The 22,135-nt window shown below is 39.0% G+C and overlaps 1 protein-coding gene across 4 annotated transcripts in view; it reads right to left on the bottom strand.

Moving 5' to 3' along the window:
- LOC138851589 (laminin subunit alpha-like) overlaps positions 1-22,135 on the bottom strand; it is a gene marked incomplete at its 3' end in the record, with an annotated part of 94,103 nt that overhangs the window by 17,089 nt on the left and 54,879 nt on the right. For 2 of the 4 annotated variants that reach the window (XM_070080844.1, XM_070080842.1), the window contains 2 exon segments: positions 11,993-12,159; positions 20,749-20,778. In XM_070080844.1, the coding sequence (XP_069936945.1) occupies positions 11,993-12,159; positions 20,749-20,778 (197 nt within the window). 4 annotated transcript variants of the gene reach the window in all.

Here is a 22,135-nt window from a genome sequence, read left to right as displayed (position 1 = left end):
ATTCGGAGTGTGGAAATTAGGAGAAGGTGTGGAGTTAATAAAAGTATTAGTCAGAGGGCTGAAGAGGGGTTGTTGAGGTGGTTTGGTCATTTAGAGAGAATGGATCAAAGTAGAATGAAATGGAGAACATTTAAATCTGTAGGATAAATAAGTATACACGATATGATGTAGGGCGAAATGACAGTAGTTTGTTGGATTATGTATTGGTAGATAAAAGACTGTTGAGTAGACTTCAGGATGTACATGTTTATAGAGGGGCCACAGATATATCAGATCACTTTCTAGTTGTAGCTACACTGAGAGTAAAAGGTAGATGGGATACAAGGAGAATAGAAGCATCAGGGAAGAGAGAGGTGAAGGTTTATAAACTAAAAGAGGAGGCAGTTAGGGTAAGATATAAACAGCTATTGGAGGATAGATGGGCTAATGAGAGCATAGGCAATGGGGTCGAAGAGGTATGGGGTAGGTTTAAAAATGTAGTGTTAGAGTGTTCAGCAGAAGTTTGTGGTTACAGGAAAGTGGGTGCAGGAGGGAAGAGGAGCGATTGGTGGAATGATGATGTAAAGAGAGTAGTAAGGGAGAAAAAGTTAGCATATGAGAAGTTTTTACAAAGTAGAAGTGATGCAAGGAGGGAAGAGTATATGGAGAAAAAGAGAGAAGTTAAGAGAGTGGTGAAGCAATGTAAAAAGAGAGCAAATGAGAGAGTGGGTGAGATGTTATCAACAAATTTTGTTGAAAATAAGAAAAAGTTTTGGAGTGAGATTAACAAGTTAAGAAAGCCTAGAGAACAAATGGATTTGTCAGTTAAAAATAGGAGAGGAGAGTTATTAAATGGAGAGTTAGAGGTATTGGGAAGATGGAAGGAATATTTTGAGGAATTGTTAAATGTTGATGAAGATAGGGAAGCTGTGATTTCGTGTATAGGGCAAGGAGGAATAACATCTTGTAGGAGTGAGGAAGAGCCAGTTGTGAGTGTGGGGGAAGTTCGTGAGGCAGTAGGTAAAATGAAAGGGGGTAAGGCAGCCGGGATTGATGGGATAAAGATAGAAATGTTAAAAGCAGGTGGGGATATAGTTTTGGAGTGGTTGGTGCAATTATTTAATAAATGTATGGAAGAGGGTAAGGTACCTAGGGATTGGCAGAGAGCATGCATAGTTCCTTTGTATAAAGGCAAAGGGGATAAAAGAGAGTGCAAAAATTATAGGGGGATAAGTAGGTTGGTAGACAGCAACCACCCAGGGAAGTACTACCGTCCTGCCAGATGACTGTGAAACAAAAACCTGTAACTGTTTTGCATGATGGTAGGATTGCTGGTTTCTTTTTCTGTCTCATAAACACGTTAAGATAACAGGGATATCTTGCTACTCCTACTTACACTTTGGTCACACTTCATAGACACGCACATGCATATATATATATATACATACATCTAGGTTTTTCTCCTTTTTCTAAATAGCTCTTGTTCTTTTTATTTCTTCTATTGTCCATGGGGAAGTGGAAAAGAATCTTTCCTCCGTAAGCCATGCGTGTCGTATGAGGCGACTAAAATGCCGGGAGCAATGGGCTAGTAACCCCTTCTCCTGTATACAATTACTAAAAAAGAGAAGAAGAAAAACTTTATAAAACTGGGTTGCTTAAATGTGCGTGGATGTAGTGCGGATGACAAGAAACAGATGATTGCTGATGTTATGAATGAAAAGAAGTTGGATGTCCTGGCCCTAAGCGAAACAAAGCTGAAGGGGGTAGGAGAGTTTCAGTGGGGGGAAATAAATGGGATTAAATCTGGAGTATCTGAGAGAGTTAGAGCAAAGGAAGGGGTAGCAGTAATGTTAAATGATCAGTTATGGAAGGAGAAAAGAGAATATGAATGTGTAAATTCAAGAATTATGTGGATTAAAGTAAAGGTTGGATGCGAGAAGTGGGTCATAATAAGCGTGTATGCACCTGGAGAAGAGAGGAATGCAGAGGAGAGAGAGAGATTTTGGGAGATGTTAAGTGAATGTATAGGAGCCTTTGAACCAAGTGAGAGAGTAATTGTGGTAGGGGACTTGAATGCTAAAGTAGGAGAAACATTTAGAGAGGGTGTGGTAGGTAAGTTTGGGGTGCCAGGTGTAAATGATAATGGGAGCCCTTTGATTGAACTTTGTATAGAAAGGGGTTTAGTTATAGGTAATACATATTTTAAGAAAAAGAGGATAAATAAGTATACACGATATGATGTAGGGCGAAATGACAGTAGTTTGTTGGATTATGTATTGGTAGATAAAAGACTGTTGAGTAGACTTCAGGATGTACATGTTTATAGAGGGGCCACAGATATATCAGATCACTTTCTAGTTGTAGCTACACTGAGAGTAAAAGGTAGATGGGATACAAGGAGAATAGAAGCATCAGGGAAGAGAGAGGTAAAGGTTTATAAACTAAAAGAGGAGGCAGTTAGGGTAAGATATAAACAGCTATTGGAGGATAGATGGGCTAATGAGAGCATAGGCAATGGGGTCGAAGAGGTATGGGGTAGGTTTAAAAATGTAGTGTTAGAGTGTTCAGCAGAAGTTTGTGGTTACAGGAAAGTGGGTGCAGGAGGGAAGAGGAGCGATTGGTGGAATGATGATGTAAAGAGAGTAGTAAGGGAGAAAAAGTTAGCATATGAGAAGTTTTTACAAAGTAGAAGTGATGCAAGGAGGGAAGAGTATATGGAGAAAAAGAGAGAAGTTAAGAGAGTGGTGAAGCAATGTAAAAAGAGAGCAAATGAGAGAGTGGGTGAGATGTTATCAACAAATTTTGTTGAAAATAAGAAAAAGTTTTGGAGTGAGATTAACAAGTTAAGAAAGCCTAGAGAACAAATGGATTTGTCAGTTAAAAATAGGAGAGGAGAGTTATTAAATGGAGAGTTAGAGGTATTGGGAAGATGGAAGGAATATTTTGAGGAATTGTTAAATGTTGATGAAGATAGGGAAGCTGTGATTTCGTGTATAGGGCAAGGAGGAATAACATCTTGTAGGAGTGAGGAAGAGTCAGTTGTGAGTGTGGGGGAAGTTCGTGAGGCAGTAGGTAAAATGAAAGGGGGTAAGGCAGCCGGGATTGATGGGATAAAGATAGAAATGTTAAAAGCAGGTGGGGATATAGTTTTGGAGTGGTTGGTGCAATTATTTAATAAATGTATGGAAGAGGGTAAGGTACCTAGGGATTGGCAGAGAGCATGCATAGTTCCTTTGTATAAAGGCAAAGGGGATAAAAGAGAGTGCAAAAATTATAGGGGGATAAGTCTGTTGAGTGTACCTGGTAAAGTGTATGGTAGAGTTATAATTGAAAGAATTAAGAGTAAGACGGAGAATAGGATAGCAGATGAACAAGGAGGCTTTAGGAAAGGTAGGGGGTGTGTGGACCAGGTGTTTACAGTGAAACATATAAGTGAACAGTATTTAGATAAGGCTAAAGAGGTCTTTGTGGCATTTATGGATTTGGAAAAGGCGTATGACAGGGTGGATAGGGGGGCAATGTGGCAGATGTTGCAAGTGTATGGTGTAGGAGGTAGGTTACTGAAAGCAGTGAAGAGTTTTTACGAGGATAGTGAGGCTCAAGTTAGAGTATGTAGGAAAGAGGGGAATTTTTTCCCAGTAAAAGTAGGCCTTAGACAAGGATGTGTGATGTCACCGTGGTTGTTTAATATATTTATAGATGGGGTTGTAAGAGAAGTAAATGCGAGGGTCTTGGCAAGAGGCGTGGAGTTAAAAGATAAAGAATCACACACAAAGTGGGAGTTGTCACAGCTGCTCTTTGCTGATGACACTGTGCTCTTGGGAGATTCTGAAGAGAAGTTGCAGAGATTGGTGGATGAATTTGGTAGGGTGTGCAAAAGAAGAAAATTAAAGGTGAATACAGGAAAGAGTAAGGTTATGAGGATAACAAAAAGATTAGGTGATGAAAGATTGAATATCAGATTGGAGGGAGAGAGTATGGAGGAGGTGAACGTATTCAGATATTTGGGAGTGGACGTGTCAGCGGATGGGTCTATGAAAGATGAGGTGAATCATAGAATTGATGAGGGAAAAAGAGTGAGTGGTGCACTTAGGAGTCTGTGGAGACAAAGAACTTTGTCCTTGGAGGCAAAGAGGGGAATGTATGAGAGTATAGTTTTACCAACGCTCTTATATGGGTGTGAAGCGTGGGTGATGAATGTTGCAGCGAGGAGAAGGCTGGAGGCAGTGGAGATGTCATGTCTGAGGGCAATGTGTGGTGTGAATATAATGCAGAGAATTCGTAGTTTGGAAGTTAGGAGGAGGTGCGGGATTACCAAAACTGTTGTCCAGAGGGCTGAGGAAGGGTTGTTGAGGTGGTTCGGACATGTAGAGAGAATGGAGCGAAACAGAATGACTTCAAGAGTGTATCAGTCTGTAGTGGAAGGAAGGCGGGGTAGGGGTCGGCCTAGGAAGGGTTGGAGGGAGGGGGTAAAGGAGGTTTTGTGTGCGAGGGGCTTGGACTTCCAGCAGGCATGCGTGAGCGTGTTTGATAGGAGTGAATGGAGACAAATGGTTTTTAATACTTGACGTGCTGTTGGAGTGTGAGCAAAGTAACATTTATGAAGGGATTCAGGGAAACCGGCAGGCCGGACTTGAGTCCTGGAGATGGGAAGTACAGTGCCTGCACTCTGAAGGAGGGGTGTTAATGTTGCAGTTTAAAAACTGTAGTGTAAAGCACCCTTCTGGCAAGACAGTGATGGAGTGAATGATGGTGAAAGTTTTTCTTTTTCGGGCCACCCTGCCTTGGTGGAAATCGGCCAGTGTGATAATAAAAAAAAAAAAAATAAAAGTCTGTTGAGTGTACCTGGTAAAGTGTATGGTAGAGTTATTATTGAAAGAATTAAGAGTAAGACGGAGAATAGGATAGCAGATGAACAAGGAGGCTTTAGGAAAGGTAGGGGGTGTGTGGACCAGGTGTTTACAGTGAAACATATAATTGAACAGTATTTAGATAAGGCTAAAGAGGTCTTTGTGGCATTTATGGATTTGGAAAAGGCGTATGACAGGGTGGATAGGGGGACAATGTGGCAGATGTTGCAGGTGTATGGTGTAGGAGGTAGGTTACTGAAAGCAGTGAAGAGTTTTTACGAGGATAGTGAGGCTCAAGTTAGAGTATGTAGGAAAGAGGGAAATTTTTTCCCAGTAAAAGTAGGCCTTAGACAAGGATGTGTGATGTCACCGTGGTTGTTTAATATATTTATAGATGGGGTTGTAAGAGAAGTAAATGCGAGGGTCTAGGCAAGAGGCGTGGAGTTAAAAGATAAAGAATCACACACAAAGTGGGAGTTGTCACAGCTGCTCTTTGCTGATGACACTGTGCTCTTGGGAGATTCTGAAGAGAAGTTGCAGAGATTGGTGGATGAATTTGGTAGGGTGTGCAAAAGAAGAAAATTAAAGGTGAATACAGGAAAGAGTAAGGTTATGAGGATAACAAAAAGATTAGGTGATGAAAGATTGAATATCAGATTGGAGGGAGAGAGGATGGAGGAGGTGAACGTATTCAGATATTTGGGAGTGGACGTGTCAGCGGATGGGTCTATGAAAGATGAGGTGAATCATAGAATTGATGAGGGAAAAAGAGTGAGTGGTGCACTTAGGAGTCTGTGGAGACAAAGAACTTTGTCCTTTGAGGCAAAGAGGGGAATGTATGAGAGTATAGTTTTACCAACGCTCTTATATGGGTGTGAAGCATGGGTGATGAATGTTGCAGCGAGGAGAAGGCTGGAGGCAGTGGAGATGTCATGTCTGAGGGCAATGTGTGGTGTGAATATAATGCAGAGAATTCGTAGTTTGGAAGTTAGGAGGAGGTGCGGGATTACCAAAACTGTTGTCCAGAGGGCTGAGGAAGGGTTGTTGAGGTGGTTCGGACATGTAGAGAGAATGGAGCGAAACAGAATGACTTCAAGAGTGTATCAGTCTGTAGTGGAAGGAAGGCGGGGTAGGGGTCGGCCTAGGAAGGGTTGGAGGGAGGGGGTAAAGGAGGTTTTGTGTGCGAGGGGCTTGGACTTCCAGCAGGCATGCGTGAGCGTGTTTGATAGGAGTGAATGGAGACAAATGGTTTTTAATACTTGACGTGCTGTTGGAGTGTGAGCAAAGTAACATTTATGAAGGGATTCAGGGAAACCGGCAGGCCGGACTTGAGTCCTGGAGATGGGAAGTACAGTGCCTGCACTCTGAAGGAGGGGTGTTAATGTTGCAGTTTAAAAACTGTAGTGTAAAGCACCCTTCTGGCAAGACAGTGATGGAGTGAATGATGGTGAAAGTTTTTCTTTTTCGGGCCACCCTGCCTTGGTGGGAATCGGCCGGTGTGATAATAAAAAATAAATAAATTAAATCTGTAGGGGAAGGAAGGCAGGGTAGGGGTTGTCCTCGAAAAAGTTGGAAGGAAGGGGTAAGAGAGGTTTGGTGGACGAGGGGCTTGGACTTCCAACAGGCGTGCATGAGCGTGTTAGATAAGAGTGAATGGAGACGAATGGTATTTGGGACCTGACGATCTGTTGGAGTGTGAGCAGGGTAATATTTAGTGAAGGGATTCAGGGAAACCGGTTATTTTTATATAGCCAGACTTGAGTCCTGGAAATGGGAAGTACAATGCCTGCACTCTAAATGAGGGGTTTCAGGATATTAGCAGTTTGGAGGGATATGTTGTGTCTCTTTATACATATATGCTTCTAAACTGTTGTGTTCTGCGCACCTCTGCAAAAACAGTGATTATGTGTGAGTGAGGTGAAAGTGTTGAACGATGATGAAAGTATTTTCTTTTTGGGGATTTTCTTTCTTTTTCGGCCACCCTGCCTCGGTGGGAGACGGCTGACTTGTTAAAAAAAAAAAAAAAAATTGAAGGAGACTTAACCCGTATACGGTCCAAGCAGATCTACGTTCACATGTGTAGTGCTCCAAAAGTAGATCTACGTTTTTTTTTTACATATTTTCAAATATAACAAAAAAAAAAGTACACCAAAGTTTTTTACACATTTTCAAATGTAAAAAAAAAAAAGAAGATCTGCTTTTTTTACATACTTTCAAATGTTGAAAAAACGTATATATACGTTTGGACCATTTACGGGTTAATATCAACTTCATTCCATCAGAAGGCCAGCAAGTAGCTGGGTTCCTAAACATACATGTATATAACTGATTATGTATTAATATCTTAAAAACCAAACCTATGAAAATTACTGGGACAGCTGTATTTTCATTTGACTACATCTTGACAAATATAAGAGCTCCTCTAAAAACAAGCATTTTCACCAAAAACAGCTAATCATTACCCTCACGCACCAAGAGACAGCCAAACTGACGCACAAATGCCCCAGACGGCGGACAGACGTGTCCGAAAGGGCCGATTTCCGGGAGTCGAAAAACCGACCGATCACCGAGTTGGCCGATAACAGGAACGGCTGATAACCGAGGGTCTATTGTATACATAAGGATTGATGAGTGAATAGCATAGTGTGAGTAGGCTGATTGTAGTACGTAGTTATGTATTTTAGAGAGGATCCCAACTGTTTTGGATACTTTATTTGTTATTTGTTGGATATGGGTGTTGAATTTCAGGTTTGTGTCAAGGTGCAGGCCCAGGAATTTGCACTCATGTTTAGCAATATGAGTGTTGTTAATCGTTATGTTCAGCAGGGCAATACCTGTTCTATTCCCAAACATAATGTAGAAGGTTTCGTCAATATTAAGTGTAAGTTTATTAGCAGTCATCCAGGTCTATATTTTTACAAGCTCTTCATTAACAATAGTGTTGAGTGAGGCAAGAAATAGGATCACTAGAAAGAAATATAAATCTGGGGTGGAAGCTAGAAGGATCAGGAGTCATCCCAGGAAGGGCTGGAGGGAGAGGAGGGTGTGTGAAGAAGGTTTTGAGTAGTAAGGGCTTGAGCATCCAACAGGCATGTGTGAGCATTTGATCAGAATGGGTGTCTATAGGAATGTGGCTTCTGAATTCCAAAAACTTATCTAATGAATGATTTTCAGGAAAGCATAACCATAACAGCTGAGGAATTTAATGCATTTCTAAATAAAAATTATCAAATATTTTTCATATTTGAATGAAATTTTATATTTAAAACAACTAAATATGCCTGATAATATAAAAAATAATGCAAACCAGTTTATCATGTAACTTCTTAAGTAGCAATGCAATAGTGAAAGACAATACCAAGTGGGGGATTACTTTGTTATATTATTTTTATTTTTTTTTATTATCACACCGGCCGATTCCCACCAAGGCAGGGTGGCCCGAAAAAGAAAAACTTTCACCATCATTCACTCCATCACTGTCTTGCCAGAAGGGTGCTTTACACTACAGTTTTTAAACTGCAACATTAACACCCCTCCTTCAGAGTGCAGGCACTGTACTTCCCATCTCCAGGACTCAAGTCCGGCCTGCCGGTTTCCCTGAATCCCTTCATAAATGTTACTTTGCTCACACTCCAACAGCACGTCAAGTATTAAAAACCATTTGTCTCCATTCACTCCTATCAAACACGCTCAAGCATGCCTGCTGGAAGTCCAAGCCCCTCGCACACAAAACCTCCTTTACCCCCTCCCTCCAACCCTTCCTAGGCCGACCCCTACCCCGCCTTCCTTCCACTACAGACTGATACACTCTTGAAGTCATTCTGTTTCGCTCCATTCTCTCTACATGTCCGAACCACCTCAACAACCCTTCCTCAGCCCTCTGGACAACAGTTTTGGTAATCCCGCACCTCCTCCTAACTTCCAAACTACGAATTCTCTGCATTATATTCACACCACACATTGCCCTCAGACATGACATCTCCACTGCCTCCAGCCTTCTCCTCGCTGCAACATTCATCACCCACGCTTCACACCCATATAAGAGCGTTGGTAAAACTATACTCTCATACATTCCCCTCTTTGCCTCCAAGGACAAAGTTCTTTGTCTCCACAGACTCCTAAGTGCACCACTCACTCTTTTTCCCTCATCAATTCTATGATTCACCTCATCTTTCATAGACCCATCCGCTGACACGTCCACTCCCAAATATCTGAATACGTTCACCTCCTCCATACTCTCTCCCTCCAATCTGATATTCAATCTTTCATCACCTAATCTTTTTGTTATCCTCATAACCTTACTCTTTCCTGTATTCACCTTTAATTTTCTTCTTTTGCACACCCTACCAAATTCATCCACCAATCTCTGCAACTTCTCTTCAGAATCTCCCAAGAGCACAGTGTCATCAGCAAAGAGCAGCTGTGACAACTCCCACTTTGTGTGTGATTCTTTATCTTTTAACTCCACGCCTCTTGCCAAGACCCTCGCATTTACTTCTCTTACAACCCCATCTATAAATATATTAAACAACCACGGTGACATCACACATCCTTGTCTAAGGCCTACTTTTACTGGGAAAAAATTTCCCTCTTTCCTACATACTCTAACTTGAGCCTCACTATCCTCGTAAAAACTCTTCACTGCTTTCAGTAACCTACCTCCTACACCATACACTTGCAACATCTGCCACATTGCCCCCCTATCCACCCTGTCATACGCCTTTTCCAAATCCATAAATGCCACAAAGACCTCTTTAGCCTTATCTAAATACTGTTCACTTATATGTTTCACTGTAAACACCTGGTCCACACACCCCCTACCTTTCCTAAAGCCTCCTTGTTCATCTGCTATCCTATTCTCCGTCTTACTCTTAATTCTTTCAATTATAACTCTACCATACACTTTACCAGGTACACTCAACAGACTTATCCCCCTATAATTTTTGCACTCTCTTTTATCCCCTTTGCCTTTATACAAAGGAACTATGCATGCTCTCTGCCAATCCCTAGGTACCTTACCCTCTTCCATACATTTATTAAACAATTGCACCAACCACTCCAAAACTATATCCCCACCTGCTTTTAACATTTCTATCTTTATCCCATCAATCCCGGCTGCCTTACCCCCTTTCATTTTACCTACTGCCTCACGAACTTCCCCCACACTCACAACTGGCTCTTCCTCACTCCTACAAGATGTTATTCCTCCTTGCCCTATACACGAAATCACAGCTTCCCTATCTTCATCAACATTTAACAATTCCTCAAAATATTCCTTCCATCTTCCCAATACCTCTAACTCTCCATTTAATAACTCTCCTCTCCTATTTTTAACTGACAAATCCATTTGTTCTCTAGGCTTTCTTAACTTGTTAATCTCACTCCAAAACTTTTTCTTATTTTCAACAAAATTTGTTGATAACATCTCACCCACTCTCTCATTTGCTCTCTTTTTACATTGCTTCACCACTCTCTTAACCTCTCTCTTTTTCTCCATATACTCTTCCCTCCTTGCATCACTTCTACTTTGTAAAAACTTCTCATATGCTAACTTTTTCTCCCTTACTACTCTCTTTACATCATCATTCCACCAATCGCTCCTCTTCCCTCCTGCACCCACTTTCCTGTAACCACAAACTTCTGCTGAACACTCTAACACTACATTTTTAAACCTACCCCATACCTCTTCGACCCCATTGCCTATGCTCTCATTAGCCCATCTATCCTCCAATAGCTGTTTATATCTTACCCTAACTGCCTCCTCTTTTAGTTTATAAACCTTCACCTCTCTCTTCCCTGATGCTTCTATTCTCCTTGTATCCCATCTACCTTTTACTCTCAGTGTAGCTACAACTAGAAAGTGATCTGATATATCTGTGGCCCCTCTATAAACATGTACATCCTGAAGTCTACTCAACAGTCTTTTATCTACCAATACATAATCCAACAAACTACTGTCATTTCGCCCTACATCATATCGTGTATACTTATTTATCCTCTTTTTCTTAAAATATGTATTACCTATAACTAAACCCCTTTCTATACAAAGTTCAATCAAAGGGCTCCCATTATCATTTACACCTGGCACCCCAAACTTACCTACCACACCCTCTCTAAAAGTTTCTCCTACTTTAGCATTCAAGTCCCCTACCACAATTACTCTCTCACTTGGTTCAAAGGCTCCTATACATTCACTTAACATCTCCCAAAATCTCTCTCTCTCCTCTGCATTCCTCTCTTCTCCAGGTGCATACACGCTTATTATGACCCACTTCTCGCATCCAACCTTTACTTTAATCCACATAATTCTTGAATTTACACATTCATATTCTCTTTTCTCCTTCCATAACTGATCATTTAACATTACTGCTACCCCTTCCTTTGCTCTAACTCTCTCAGATACTCCAGATTTAATCCCATTTATTTCCCCCCACTGAAACTCTCCTACCCCCTTCAGCTTTGTTTCGCTTAGGGCCAGGACATCCAACTTCTTTTCATTCATAACATCAGCAATCATCTGTTTCTTGTCATCCGCACTACATCCACGCACATTTAAGCAACCCAGTTTTATAAAGTTTTTCTTCTTCTCTTTTTTAGTAATTGTATACAGGAGAAGGGGTTACTAGCCCATTGCTCCCGGCATTTTAGTCGCCTCATACGACACGCATGGCTTACGGAGGAAAGATTCTTTTCCACTTCCCCATGGACAATAGAAGAAATAAAAAGAACAAGAGCTATTTAGAAAAAGGAGAAAAACCTAGATGTATGTATATATATATATGCATGTGCGTGTCTGTGAAGTGTGACCAAAGTGTTAGTAGGAGTAGCAAGATATCCCTGTTATCTTAGCGTGTTTATGAGACAGAAAAAGAAACCAGCAATCCTACCATCATGCAAAACAATTACAGGTTTTTGTTTCACAGTCATCTGGCAGGACGGTAGTACTTCCCTGGGTGGTTGCTGTCTACCAACCTACAACCTATATGCTATATATGTTATATATGCAGTTTAAATTTTTTTTGCACTGGGTACAAAATTAATGCATTAAATTCAGTAAAAAAAAAAAGTTCAGATACAAATTTAGTATAAGAGTTCAACTAAATAAAATTTCTAAAGACATTTTTAACCATATACTAAATATGAAGTATAAAGCTGTACATTACCTTGCCATCTTTAAGATAGAAGGTGATATAGTCACGATGAGTTTTGCCTGAAGCATAGAAGATAATACCCTCATCAGCTGTAGTCTTGAAATCGAAGGAAAACTTAAAGTCGGCACGTGTGCTCCCTGGCAAGGCATTGAACTGAATACGGCTGTTACGTTTGCTACCTGTAAAATATTGGAGGATTTGTGGTCTATAGTTTATATGAAATACAAGAAAACAAATGTACAATTAATTTCTTTATATATTTGCTATAACTTAAACTATACAAATAAGTTTTTTGATTTAGTTTCTTAACATTCCTCTTCAAAAAATATATAACTGTAACTGAAGAATACAAATAAACACAGCAATGTCTCAGTCCATCTACTGCTGTTAACAGTATTATAAAGATTAACATTAAATGAAACGTCAAATTTTATTAATCTGAATTCAACAAGATCATTCTCACACTCAGAGCCGAGTATCAACTCGAAAATGCTAAATGCAAGCACCGTGATATATTTGAACAGGACACATACGTGTGTAGGTTTTAAACATACAGGTTGTAACATACATCGCTTCATGAAATACAACAATATGTGAATTTCAGATGAGAAGACATCGGCAAACAATAACAATCAGCACACAATCATTGACGCCTTCAACCTATGACATTCACAAAGACACAACATGGCTGCAAGTCTGTGTTAGCATACCAGTTGCAAACTGCTGACAGTCATTAAGAAATGCTGGTGGAGAGCAAGCTCTTGCAACAATATTTAGGTCTATTTGGTTCTTTATGAAGTGATTTATTAAAGCTATTCATAAAGCAAACTATTGGAACACAAAAAGCTTAATCTGCATCTATTTATTTGTATCAAAATAATGCTAAGTATTGACTGGGTTACCCATGAGTGAAGCAGTTAGTTTATGTGCATTATAGTTAATAATAATAATAAGAATACCATTATTATATTATACTGTATTATTATTATTATTATTATATTATTAATATTATTAATTATATTATTGTTATTAATTATTATTATTGCAATTATTAATTACTAATGCTTTATAACTAAGATAATTCTCATTATTTTACTTAGTCTTACAGTAAAATAATGAGAAATATTTTGCTAAACAGTATAATTAAAATACCTTAAGAGAAAAAGTTGAAATGCAAAATTGCTTTAAATGGTAAACAGGAAAGCAAGGCAGAGTGCTGGCTGAGAGGTATTATGTGAGTAGCCAGGAAGGTGTAGCATAGCAGGCAAAGTGAGCAAGATAATAAAAATATGCCCCAAAACTCTACTCCAAGTATTGTAGTTTTTATTTTCATAGATTATGTTACCATTTTTGTATTTAACACAGCAACAATGTCACCATCTTTGTCATTCACATAGCAAACTAAAATTCAATACACACAAAGAATATTTTGAATACAATCTTCAAAGCAGTGTGCATTCTCTCAGTAATGTAGTATTATATACAGCAAACATCCCTATTTTGTACTACTCCCTAATCTATCCATACCACCTATAGCATTTATGGATATGGATCAACAAGAGTAAATCACCTGAATCCCATTGCTACAGAGTAGAAATCAGCTCTTAGAATAATCACTCATTTGGGTTTAAATTTGTTTAACTAACAAAAATATTCAAACGTACTACTGTGTGCACTATGTATACAGGACATTCAGTACAAACATTAACCCAGAACTTAAACTCTTCCTGGCGAGCTACAACAAAACCCACAGAAACAATATAAGGGACAAGTATTACTCTGATACATTATCACATGTATGACTCAACCTGTTCAGAAACTCCATGAGAATGAAAGACCCAAAAATTATGGATCACACTGCCTAAAAGTGCCACAAGTTCCTTATCTAACAACAACTTTAATGACACTTTTTAAAAATAACTGTTAAATTTTTTTAAAGGTTTTATTCAAGATATGCCTGTAATATGTGTTCAATATTGTCACCACTATACTACTACTCAAAAAAATTAAAGGCATATAATTGATGTGATACAAATTTACTGCAAATTATCTGTATTTGCCCAAAATTGGGAAGTATGGTGCCTGCACTCTGAAGGAGGGGTGTTAATGTTGCAATTTTATAACTGTAGCATAGGCATGCCTCTGGCAAGACAGTGATGGAGTGAATGATGAAAGTTTTTCTTGTTCGGGCCACCCTGCCTTGGTAGGAAACGGCCGATGTGTTAATAAAATAATAAATAAATAATTGCCTAAAATATGCTATGACTAGAATTAAGTACTATGTTAAGTTCTAGGATTAGTTTGCTCAAAATCTATGCATAATAAGTGGCTTTCTGTTGGCATTCAATTTAATCAAACTGCCTTTTTTTACTGTAACTGTATCAAAACTATAATCAAATGTACCATAAACTTCTATATATGTCCAACAAGAAATTATTTTTAGTAAATGCTAGGGCGTTCGTAAGAGGGGTGGGATTAAATTTTGGGGAATCACATTCAAAATGGGAAGTGGCACAATTACTTTCTGCTGTGCTTATGGAAGATTCTAAAGAAAAATTGCTAAGGTTAGTGGACGAATTTGGGAGTGTGTGTAAAGGTAGAAAGTTGAAAGTGAACATTGAAAAGAGTAAGGTGATGAGGGTATCAAATGATTTAGATAAAGAAAAATTGGATATCAAATTGGGGAGGAGGAGTATGGAAGAAGTGAATGTTTTCAGATATTTGGGAGTTGACATATTAGCGGATGGATTTATGAAGGATGAGGTTAATCATAGAATTGATTAAGGAAAAAAGGAGAGTGGTGCATTGAGGAGGTACATGTGGAGGCAAAAAATGTTATCTATGGAGGCAAAGAAGGGAATGTATGAAAGTATAGTAGTACCAACACTCTTATATGGGTGTGGAGCTTGGGTTGTGAATGCAGCAGTGAGGAGGTGGTTGGAGGTGGTGGAGATGTCCTGTCTAAGGGCAATGTGTGGTGTAAATATTATGCAGAAAATCTGGAGTGTGGAAATTAGGAGAAGGTGTGGAGTTAATAAAAGCAATAGTTAGAGGGCTGAAGAGGGTTTGTTGAGGTGGTTTGGTCATTTAGAGAGAATGGATCAAAGTAGAATGACATGGAGAGCGTATAAATCTGTAGGGGAAGGAAGGCGGGGTAGGGGTTATCCTCGAAAAGGTTGGAGGGAGGGGATAAAGGAAGTGTTGTGGGCGAAGGGTTTGGACTTCCAGCAAGCGTGCATGAGCGTGTTAGATAGGAGTGAATGGAGACGAATGGTATTTGGGACCTGACAAGCTGTTGGAGTGTGAACAGGGAAATTTTTAGTGAAGGGATTCAGGGAAACCAGTTATTTTATATAACTGGACTTGAGTCCTGGAAATGGGAAGTACAATGCCTGCACTCTAAAGGAGGGGTTTGGGATATTGGCAGTTTGGAGGGATATATTGTGTATTTTTATGCATATATACTTCTAAACTGTTGTATTCTGGGCACCTCTGCAAAAACAGTGATTATGTGTGAGTGAGGTGAAAGTGTTGAATGATGATAAAAGTATTTTCTTTTTGGGGATTTTCTTTCTTTTTGGGTCACCCTGCCTCAGTGGGAAAAAAAAAAACCATCTTTGCTATGTATATAGCATCAAACATGAATGTTATGGAAAAACACCTGCCCAGAGTAATGGCCTCTGGTGCTTGTAGTCATTGTGTTTTAAAACCACTGAATACACAGGCTATGAGCTATTATCCTATCTCAGCTCTTTTCAAGCCCAGCCCTAAGTAACCCATGATAGTAAACTATTTACTAATAGGTAAAAAAGGCCAGAAAGTGTAAGGAGACTTGCATGTAGTTTATACTACTAGTGACTGAAGTTGGGTCTTTTGGGTGCAAGTGAAAGGAACTACCACTGAGCTATAACCCACCTTAACACTGAAGTTGGAATTTTGTCGCCATATTTAATATAAAATTCAGTACCATAAACCTTGATGTTTCTGATGAGATTTTTAATCATGTATTGAAAACGTGGCCAAGTATCAGCAAGGAAAGTTTTGCACTGATTTTGGGTTGTGCACATTGTAAACTGACAATTTTATTAAACTAATTCAGCTTGTCAGTTCCCTGAACCATTCATCTAAATTCCTGTCAGACAGCAACATCTTGGGATTTTAATACAGGGAATTCTTCACTTGCCTAACCTTTAGGCATGATCTACTTCTTCATTCGGATTTGTCAAATGTGATACCACCTATGACTGCTGCACCTCACCTGCCTACAGTATATAAGCCCCTTTTTTTTTATTTATTAACACATCGGCAGACTCCCACCAAGGCAGGGTGGCCTGAAAAAGAAAAACTTTCATCATTCACTCCATCACTGTCTTGCCAGAGGGATGCTTTACACTCCAGTTAGAAAACTGCAACATTAACACCCCTCCATCAGAGTGTAGACACTGTACTTCCCATCTCCAGAACTCAAGTCCGGCCTGCCGGTTTCCCTGAATCCCTTCATAAATGTTACTTCGCTCACACTCCAACAGCATGTCAAGTATTAAAAACCATTTGTCTCCATTCACTCCTATCAAATACGCTCATGCACACTTGCTGGAAGTCCAAGCCCCTCACACACAAAACCTCCTTTACCCCCTCCCTCCAACCCTTCCTAGGCCGACCCCTTCCTTGCCTTCCCCTTACTACAGATTTATACACTCTCTAAGTTTACCTGGAGTTTACCTGGAGAGAGTTTCGGGGGTCAACGCCCCCGCGGCCCGGTCTGTGACCAGGCCTCCTGGTGGATCAGCGCCTGATCAACCAGGCTGTTGCTGCTGGCTGCACGCAAACCAACGTACGAGCCACAGCCCGGCTGATCAGGAACTGACTTTAGGTGCTTGTCCAGTGCCAGCTTGAAGACTGTTTTGTTCCATTCTCTCTACGTGTCTGAACCACCTCAACAATCCCTCCTTAGCCCTCTGGATAATAGTTTTGGTAATCCCACACATTCTCCTAATTTCCAAACTACGAATTCTCTGCATTATATTCACACCACACATTGCCCTCAGACATGACATCTCCACTGCCTCCAGCCTTCTCCTCATTGCAACATTCATCACCCATGCTTCACACCCATACAAGAGTGTTGGTACAACTATACTCTCATACATTTCCCTCTTTGCTTCTACAGACAAAGTTCTTTGTCTCCACAGACTCCTAAGTGCACCACTCGCCCTTTTCCTGTCATCAATTCTGTGATTCACCTCATCCTTCATAGACTCATCTGCTGACACGTCCACTCCTAAATATCTGAATACATTCACCTCCTCCATATTCTGTCCCTCTAATCTGATATCCAATCTTTCATCACCTAATCTTTTCGTTATCCTCATAACCTTACTCTTTCCTATATTCACTTTTAATTTTCTTCTTATACATACCCTACCAAATTCATCCACCAACCTCTGTGACTTCTCTTCAGAATCTCCAAAAAGCACCGTGTCATAAGCAAAGAGCAACTCTGACAACTCCCACTTTGTGTTTGAATCTTTATCTTTTAACTCCACGCCTCTTGCCAAGACCCTCGCATTCACTTCTCTTACAACCCCATCTATAAATATATTGAACAACCACGGTGACATTACACATCCTTGTCTAAGGCCTACTTTTACTGGGAAATAATCTTCCTCTCTCCTACATACTCTAACCTGAGCCTCACTATCCTCGTAAAAACTCTTCACTGCTTTCAGTAACCTACCTCCTATACCATACACCTGCAACATCTGCCACATTGCCCCCCTATCCACCCTGTCATATGCCACTTCTTTGCACATATTCTTTTCAAGATTGATGGACTGATTATATAGACTCAAACTGAGGGACTGATTACCTCAAACTCCTCTTGTTCTTCACCATTCTCCTTTGTATGGACTGATTAAGCCACTGTGTGGCGAAACGTTTCCTCAATGGGGATACCCAAGTGTTGCACGTGTCTAATTTATTAACTTGTCGGTTCTCTGAACCATTCATCTACTTTATGATTTTGTTATTCACTGACAAGGTGTACAGTCAATAGAGATCACTGGAGTGAACACAGTATATAGGTATGAGAAGTGCCAAAGTGGGTGAAGGAATGCAGCAGCCCAGAAGGAAACAGTTGTTTGCTTGACCATAATGGTGCATCATGTGCATAAGACAAATTGCCAAGGATTTGGTTAATTGAAAACTCCCTCTGTTCTAGATAACAGGGTTAGAAGTCATGATAAGAGTAGATATCAGTGATGGATTCTTCTGTTATAATGAAGTCCAACACAATCCCAGCTCAGCAAGCAGTCTTGTGCCTTATACAAGACCAAAAGACTGCCCCAGTGTCATACCTGCTACTCAAGAGCAATCACCATAAATTCCTATTTAGTCTTAATAAACACTAGGAGCCAGCCTATGAGTATCCCACCTGCCAACATTTGTGGCTTAATTGCTAATATTAGTGTGCATGTGCACAGTTTTGTCAGATTTACATTTTTTATTTCCTTCCAAGTTTACAATGTGGTTGACATATTGTAGGATGTATATATGCATAGGAAGTTTACAATGAGGGTTTACAATGATTTGTAGTGCAAAGAGCCACTATCATGCCTTGGCATTACGGGCAGTCTAAACTTAACAGATTACTGGTTACTTAATACTAGACGTACAAAACATAGTTTGATCAGGTTACACTAATTATACAATAGGTTATACTTATATCAAATACAGTGGTACCTCAAGTTACGAACTTAATTCATTCCAGAAGGCTGTTCGATTGCCAATACTGAACAAATTTGTTCCCAAAAGGAATAATGTAAATTAGATTAGTTGGTTTCAGACCCCCAAAAATACATTTACAAAAGCACTTACAAAAATACACATACATAATTGTTCTAGTTGGGAGCTGTTCTACACTCGAGGAACTGCTATATATGTTAGCCAACATTTGCAATTAAGTATTTGCGTTAAAATATGAGAATTTATTGTACTCTGAGCATTTACTTTTGGGGTTCTGAGGCTAGGGGAATAACACAGTGAGCAATTATAATTTGAGGCAGTGGAGAGTGATTTGGTAGCTTTGTTGGTAAGGTTGGGTATTGAGTATTTAGTTATGGGTGAACAGGTGGCTTTTAAGATGAGTCTTGAATTGATTTACTGACAGGGTTCCTTTGGTATTCACCGGCAACGAATTCCAGATTTTTAGGCCCTTTATGTTTATAGAGTTTTTACATAGTGCGAAATGGACACAAAGAACATCAAAGAGTGATCTGTGTCTTGTGTTATGGTCATGTGTCCTGTTAAGGTTGGTAAGGAGAATTTTAAGTGGAGGGTTTATATTTGAGTGTAATGTTCTATGTATGTAGTAGGCACAATAATAGGTATGGATGTTCTCTATGGTGAGTAAGTTAACCCTTAAACTGTCCAAACGTAGATCTACGTTTGCATGCGTAGTGCTCTGAACGTAGATCTACGTTTTCTTTACATAAGAAATAATGTAAAATCGAACATTGATCTACGTTCAGAGCGCTACACGTGTGAACTTAGATCTACGTTTGGATAGTTTAAGGGTTAATGTTCATCGCAATATGATCGCCTTCACTGAGACATTTTTGAACAACAGACCTCCAGAGAATTATGCTTCAATTGGTGGCTACACCACATGGATGTGATGAGACAAGTGAGGTCATAGAAGCTGCATTAACATGTACTTTAGTAAAAGTATACATGCCTATCCCATTGCTCCTGTCACCTCTTTACACTAACAAGTAACAAGCTCCTCTCCTAGTTCCCATATATTGTGTTCACCACAGTGATTTCTATCGACTTTAAAAAGTATGCTAAGCAAAATGCTATCATTATTACTAAAATTTCCTGAACTGCACTTGGAATCTTGGTTTATATTAATTAATTTTTTAAGTCCACTGTATCTTCATGGATAAATGGATGAATAAAAATAACAATGACTCATCCAAGTTGAATTTTTTTTTTAGGCTACACTTTAAAGAAAATATTCTACGCATTGTAATAATGATAACAAAATGTCAATGTATCACCAATTTTCTTCCTAAAATTGTACTTAAAATAACTTACGAGCCTGAATATTATCTAGGCTCTGGAGTCACTCTTACACTTAGATAGCAAGACATTTCAGATCAGTGCTGTTCACAAATGAAGAATTAAGTACTGATGACCTGAGATTACAAGCTGCCATGAGCCTGGACTGCATTTGCTGCACAAAGTCAGGAACACTTGCAATCCCTATGTTTTCTGTATTTGATTAGAAAGACCTTCGACTCTTTTTATGGTTGGGGAGCGATGTTCAAGTTTACTAAACTTGATGATACTCTGTCACAATTACCATATCACTCATTTCTTAAATAATAAGATCATGTCAGAATAAACTTAGCTATGTTTGTGTTGGAATGTGTGTGAATGAGAAAGGGAAACAAGTCAATTTAAGGATGCAATAGATGTTACAGTAAACACAGTTCACACCAAGTCTCATTGCAGCGATAAAAGTCCTGTATATAATTTTCATCACCTTGTGAATTTTAGATTATACTGTACATGCATATTACAAAACGCACATGAAAGTATTTTAATTCGTGCATATGCACAATTTAAAAAAAAAACATTCTAAAGTTAAAGAATGTCAAGGCAACTCAGGTTATTAGCAAAGTAATCAGTCAACAAATATGTTCATCTGAATTCCATTTGTCCTAAAATAACTCATTTCAAGGCAGTGCTACTAGACCACTCACCAAAGCCATAGCCGCTAGAGTAGTCTTCATCTAGGGAGTGAAAATGTTTAAAGAAAAATTTTATACATAGCGATATACTCTTTTAAAATTTGACATTAGGTATCATTTTAGATATATATTTAAAGAACAATTTTCATGGTAATGAAAAAATCACAGGACATCAATTACTTTACTCATAATTTTTTCCAGTTCAGTAAAATATTCAGTGGCTTGATGCAAAAATTGTGTGATTAAATATGAATTAGAATATCATTTGAGGGCATAAGTAATTATTGCTCACTGCAGTAATACTAGCGATGAATATGCCATTATAATTCCCTTTATAATTACATTTTAATACCCACTATGTTAGTCACATTTATTACCAAGTTTATACTCTATGCTGTACTTACCCACAGTAGTGGCCTTGCTTAAGAATTAATAAAAACTAAAATTAGGAAAAGCCAAAAACAATAAATCACAAGATGTACAGAAGAGCATTTCATTCCAATAACATAAAAAATTTTGGTATTAAAAAGATTTTCTAAATTACTCATAATATTTTTTCATTACCATGCAAATTTCACCATCAAATTAACACACAACTTGTACACCCCAATCCTAATAACAGCTCCAAAAATATATCTTCTATGTGACAACTGTAATTTTTAATACAATAAAACCCCTCAAGTGACACTAAACAAGGGGATTTTGTTTAAAGATGATTGAATAAGTGAATTCTTTTTTGCACACTTCATAAGTGTGGAAGAATCAGACTACACAGTCTTGGTATCCAAGCTGTAGATTACCCTTTACTCCCCTACCCTAGTTGGGCCTAAGGGTGGAGTGTGTGGAGAGGCACAGCTCCTCTCCTTACCCGTGCCACCTGTAGTTGCTTTTTCCAGCATCACCTGCCTTATTGTGTTTACCAAATAATTTTTAATATTTTCATTACCCACATCTTATGCTTGGATATTAACCATGGCACCAAAAGAAATACAATACAGCAAACTCTCTCTCATTAATGAACTAAAGGGGGAGGGGTGTACAATAATGGTGATTGTCCGAAACTTCTGAATTAAGAAATTAACTTTTTATGATAGTCTGGTTGCCTTCTGAGCTAATAAACTTGGTAACTGCTGTTACAGAAAATAACTGGACACTACTGATACTGGTACTGTGACCTGTAGTACTACAGTACACCACTCTACTCTAGTAATTTATAGTACTGTACATAATTTACAGTAATTTTATTTACCTTTTCGTGGATGAGAGATGAAGTATAAAATGCCATGATGGATGGTGGTGACTCAGTATAATTTTTATTCTGAGAGGCTGTAAAGCTCTACCAGTGAAAATAACATTGATAGCTGAGAAGACAGATAGCTGAGAATAGGAAGATGTTGAA

Source organism: Cherax quadricarinatus, unplaced genomic scaffold (genome assembly GCF_038502225.1).
Source record: "Cherax quadricarinatus isolate ZL_2023a unplaced genomic scaffold, ASM3850222v1 Contig1100, whole genome shotgun sequence".
Taxonomy (NCBI): domain Eukaryota; kingdom Metazoa; phylum Arthropoda; class Malacostraca; order Decapoda; family Parastacidae; genus Cherax; species Cherax quadricarinatus.
Note: the sequence above shows the minus strand (reverse complement) of the source record. Positions and strands in the feature narration are given on the sequence as shown.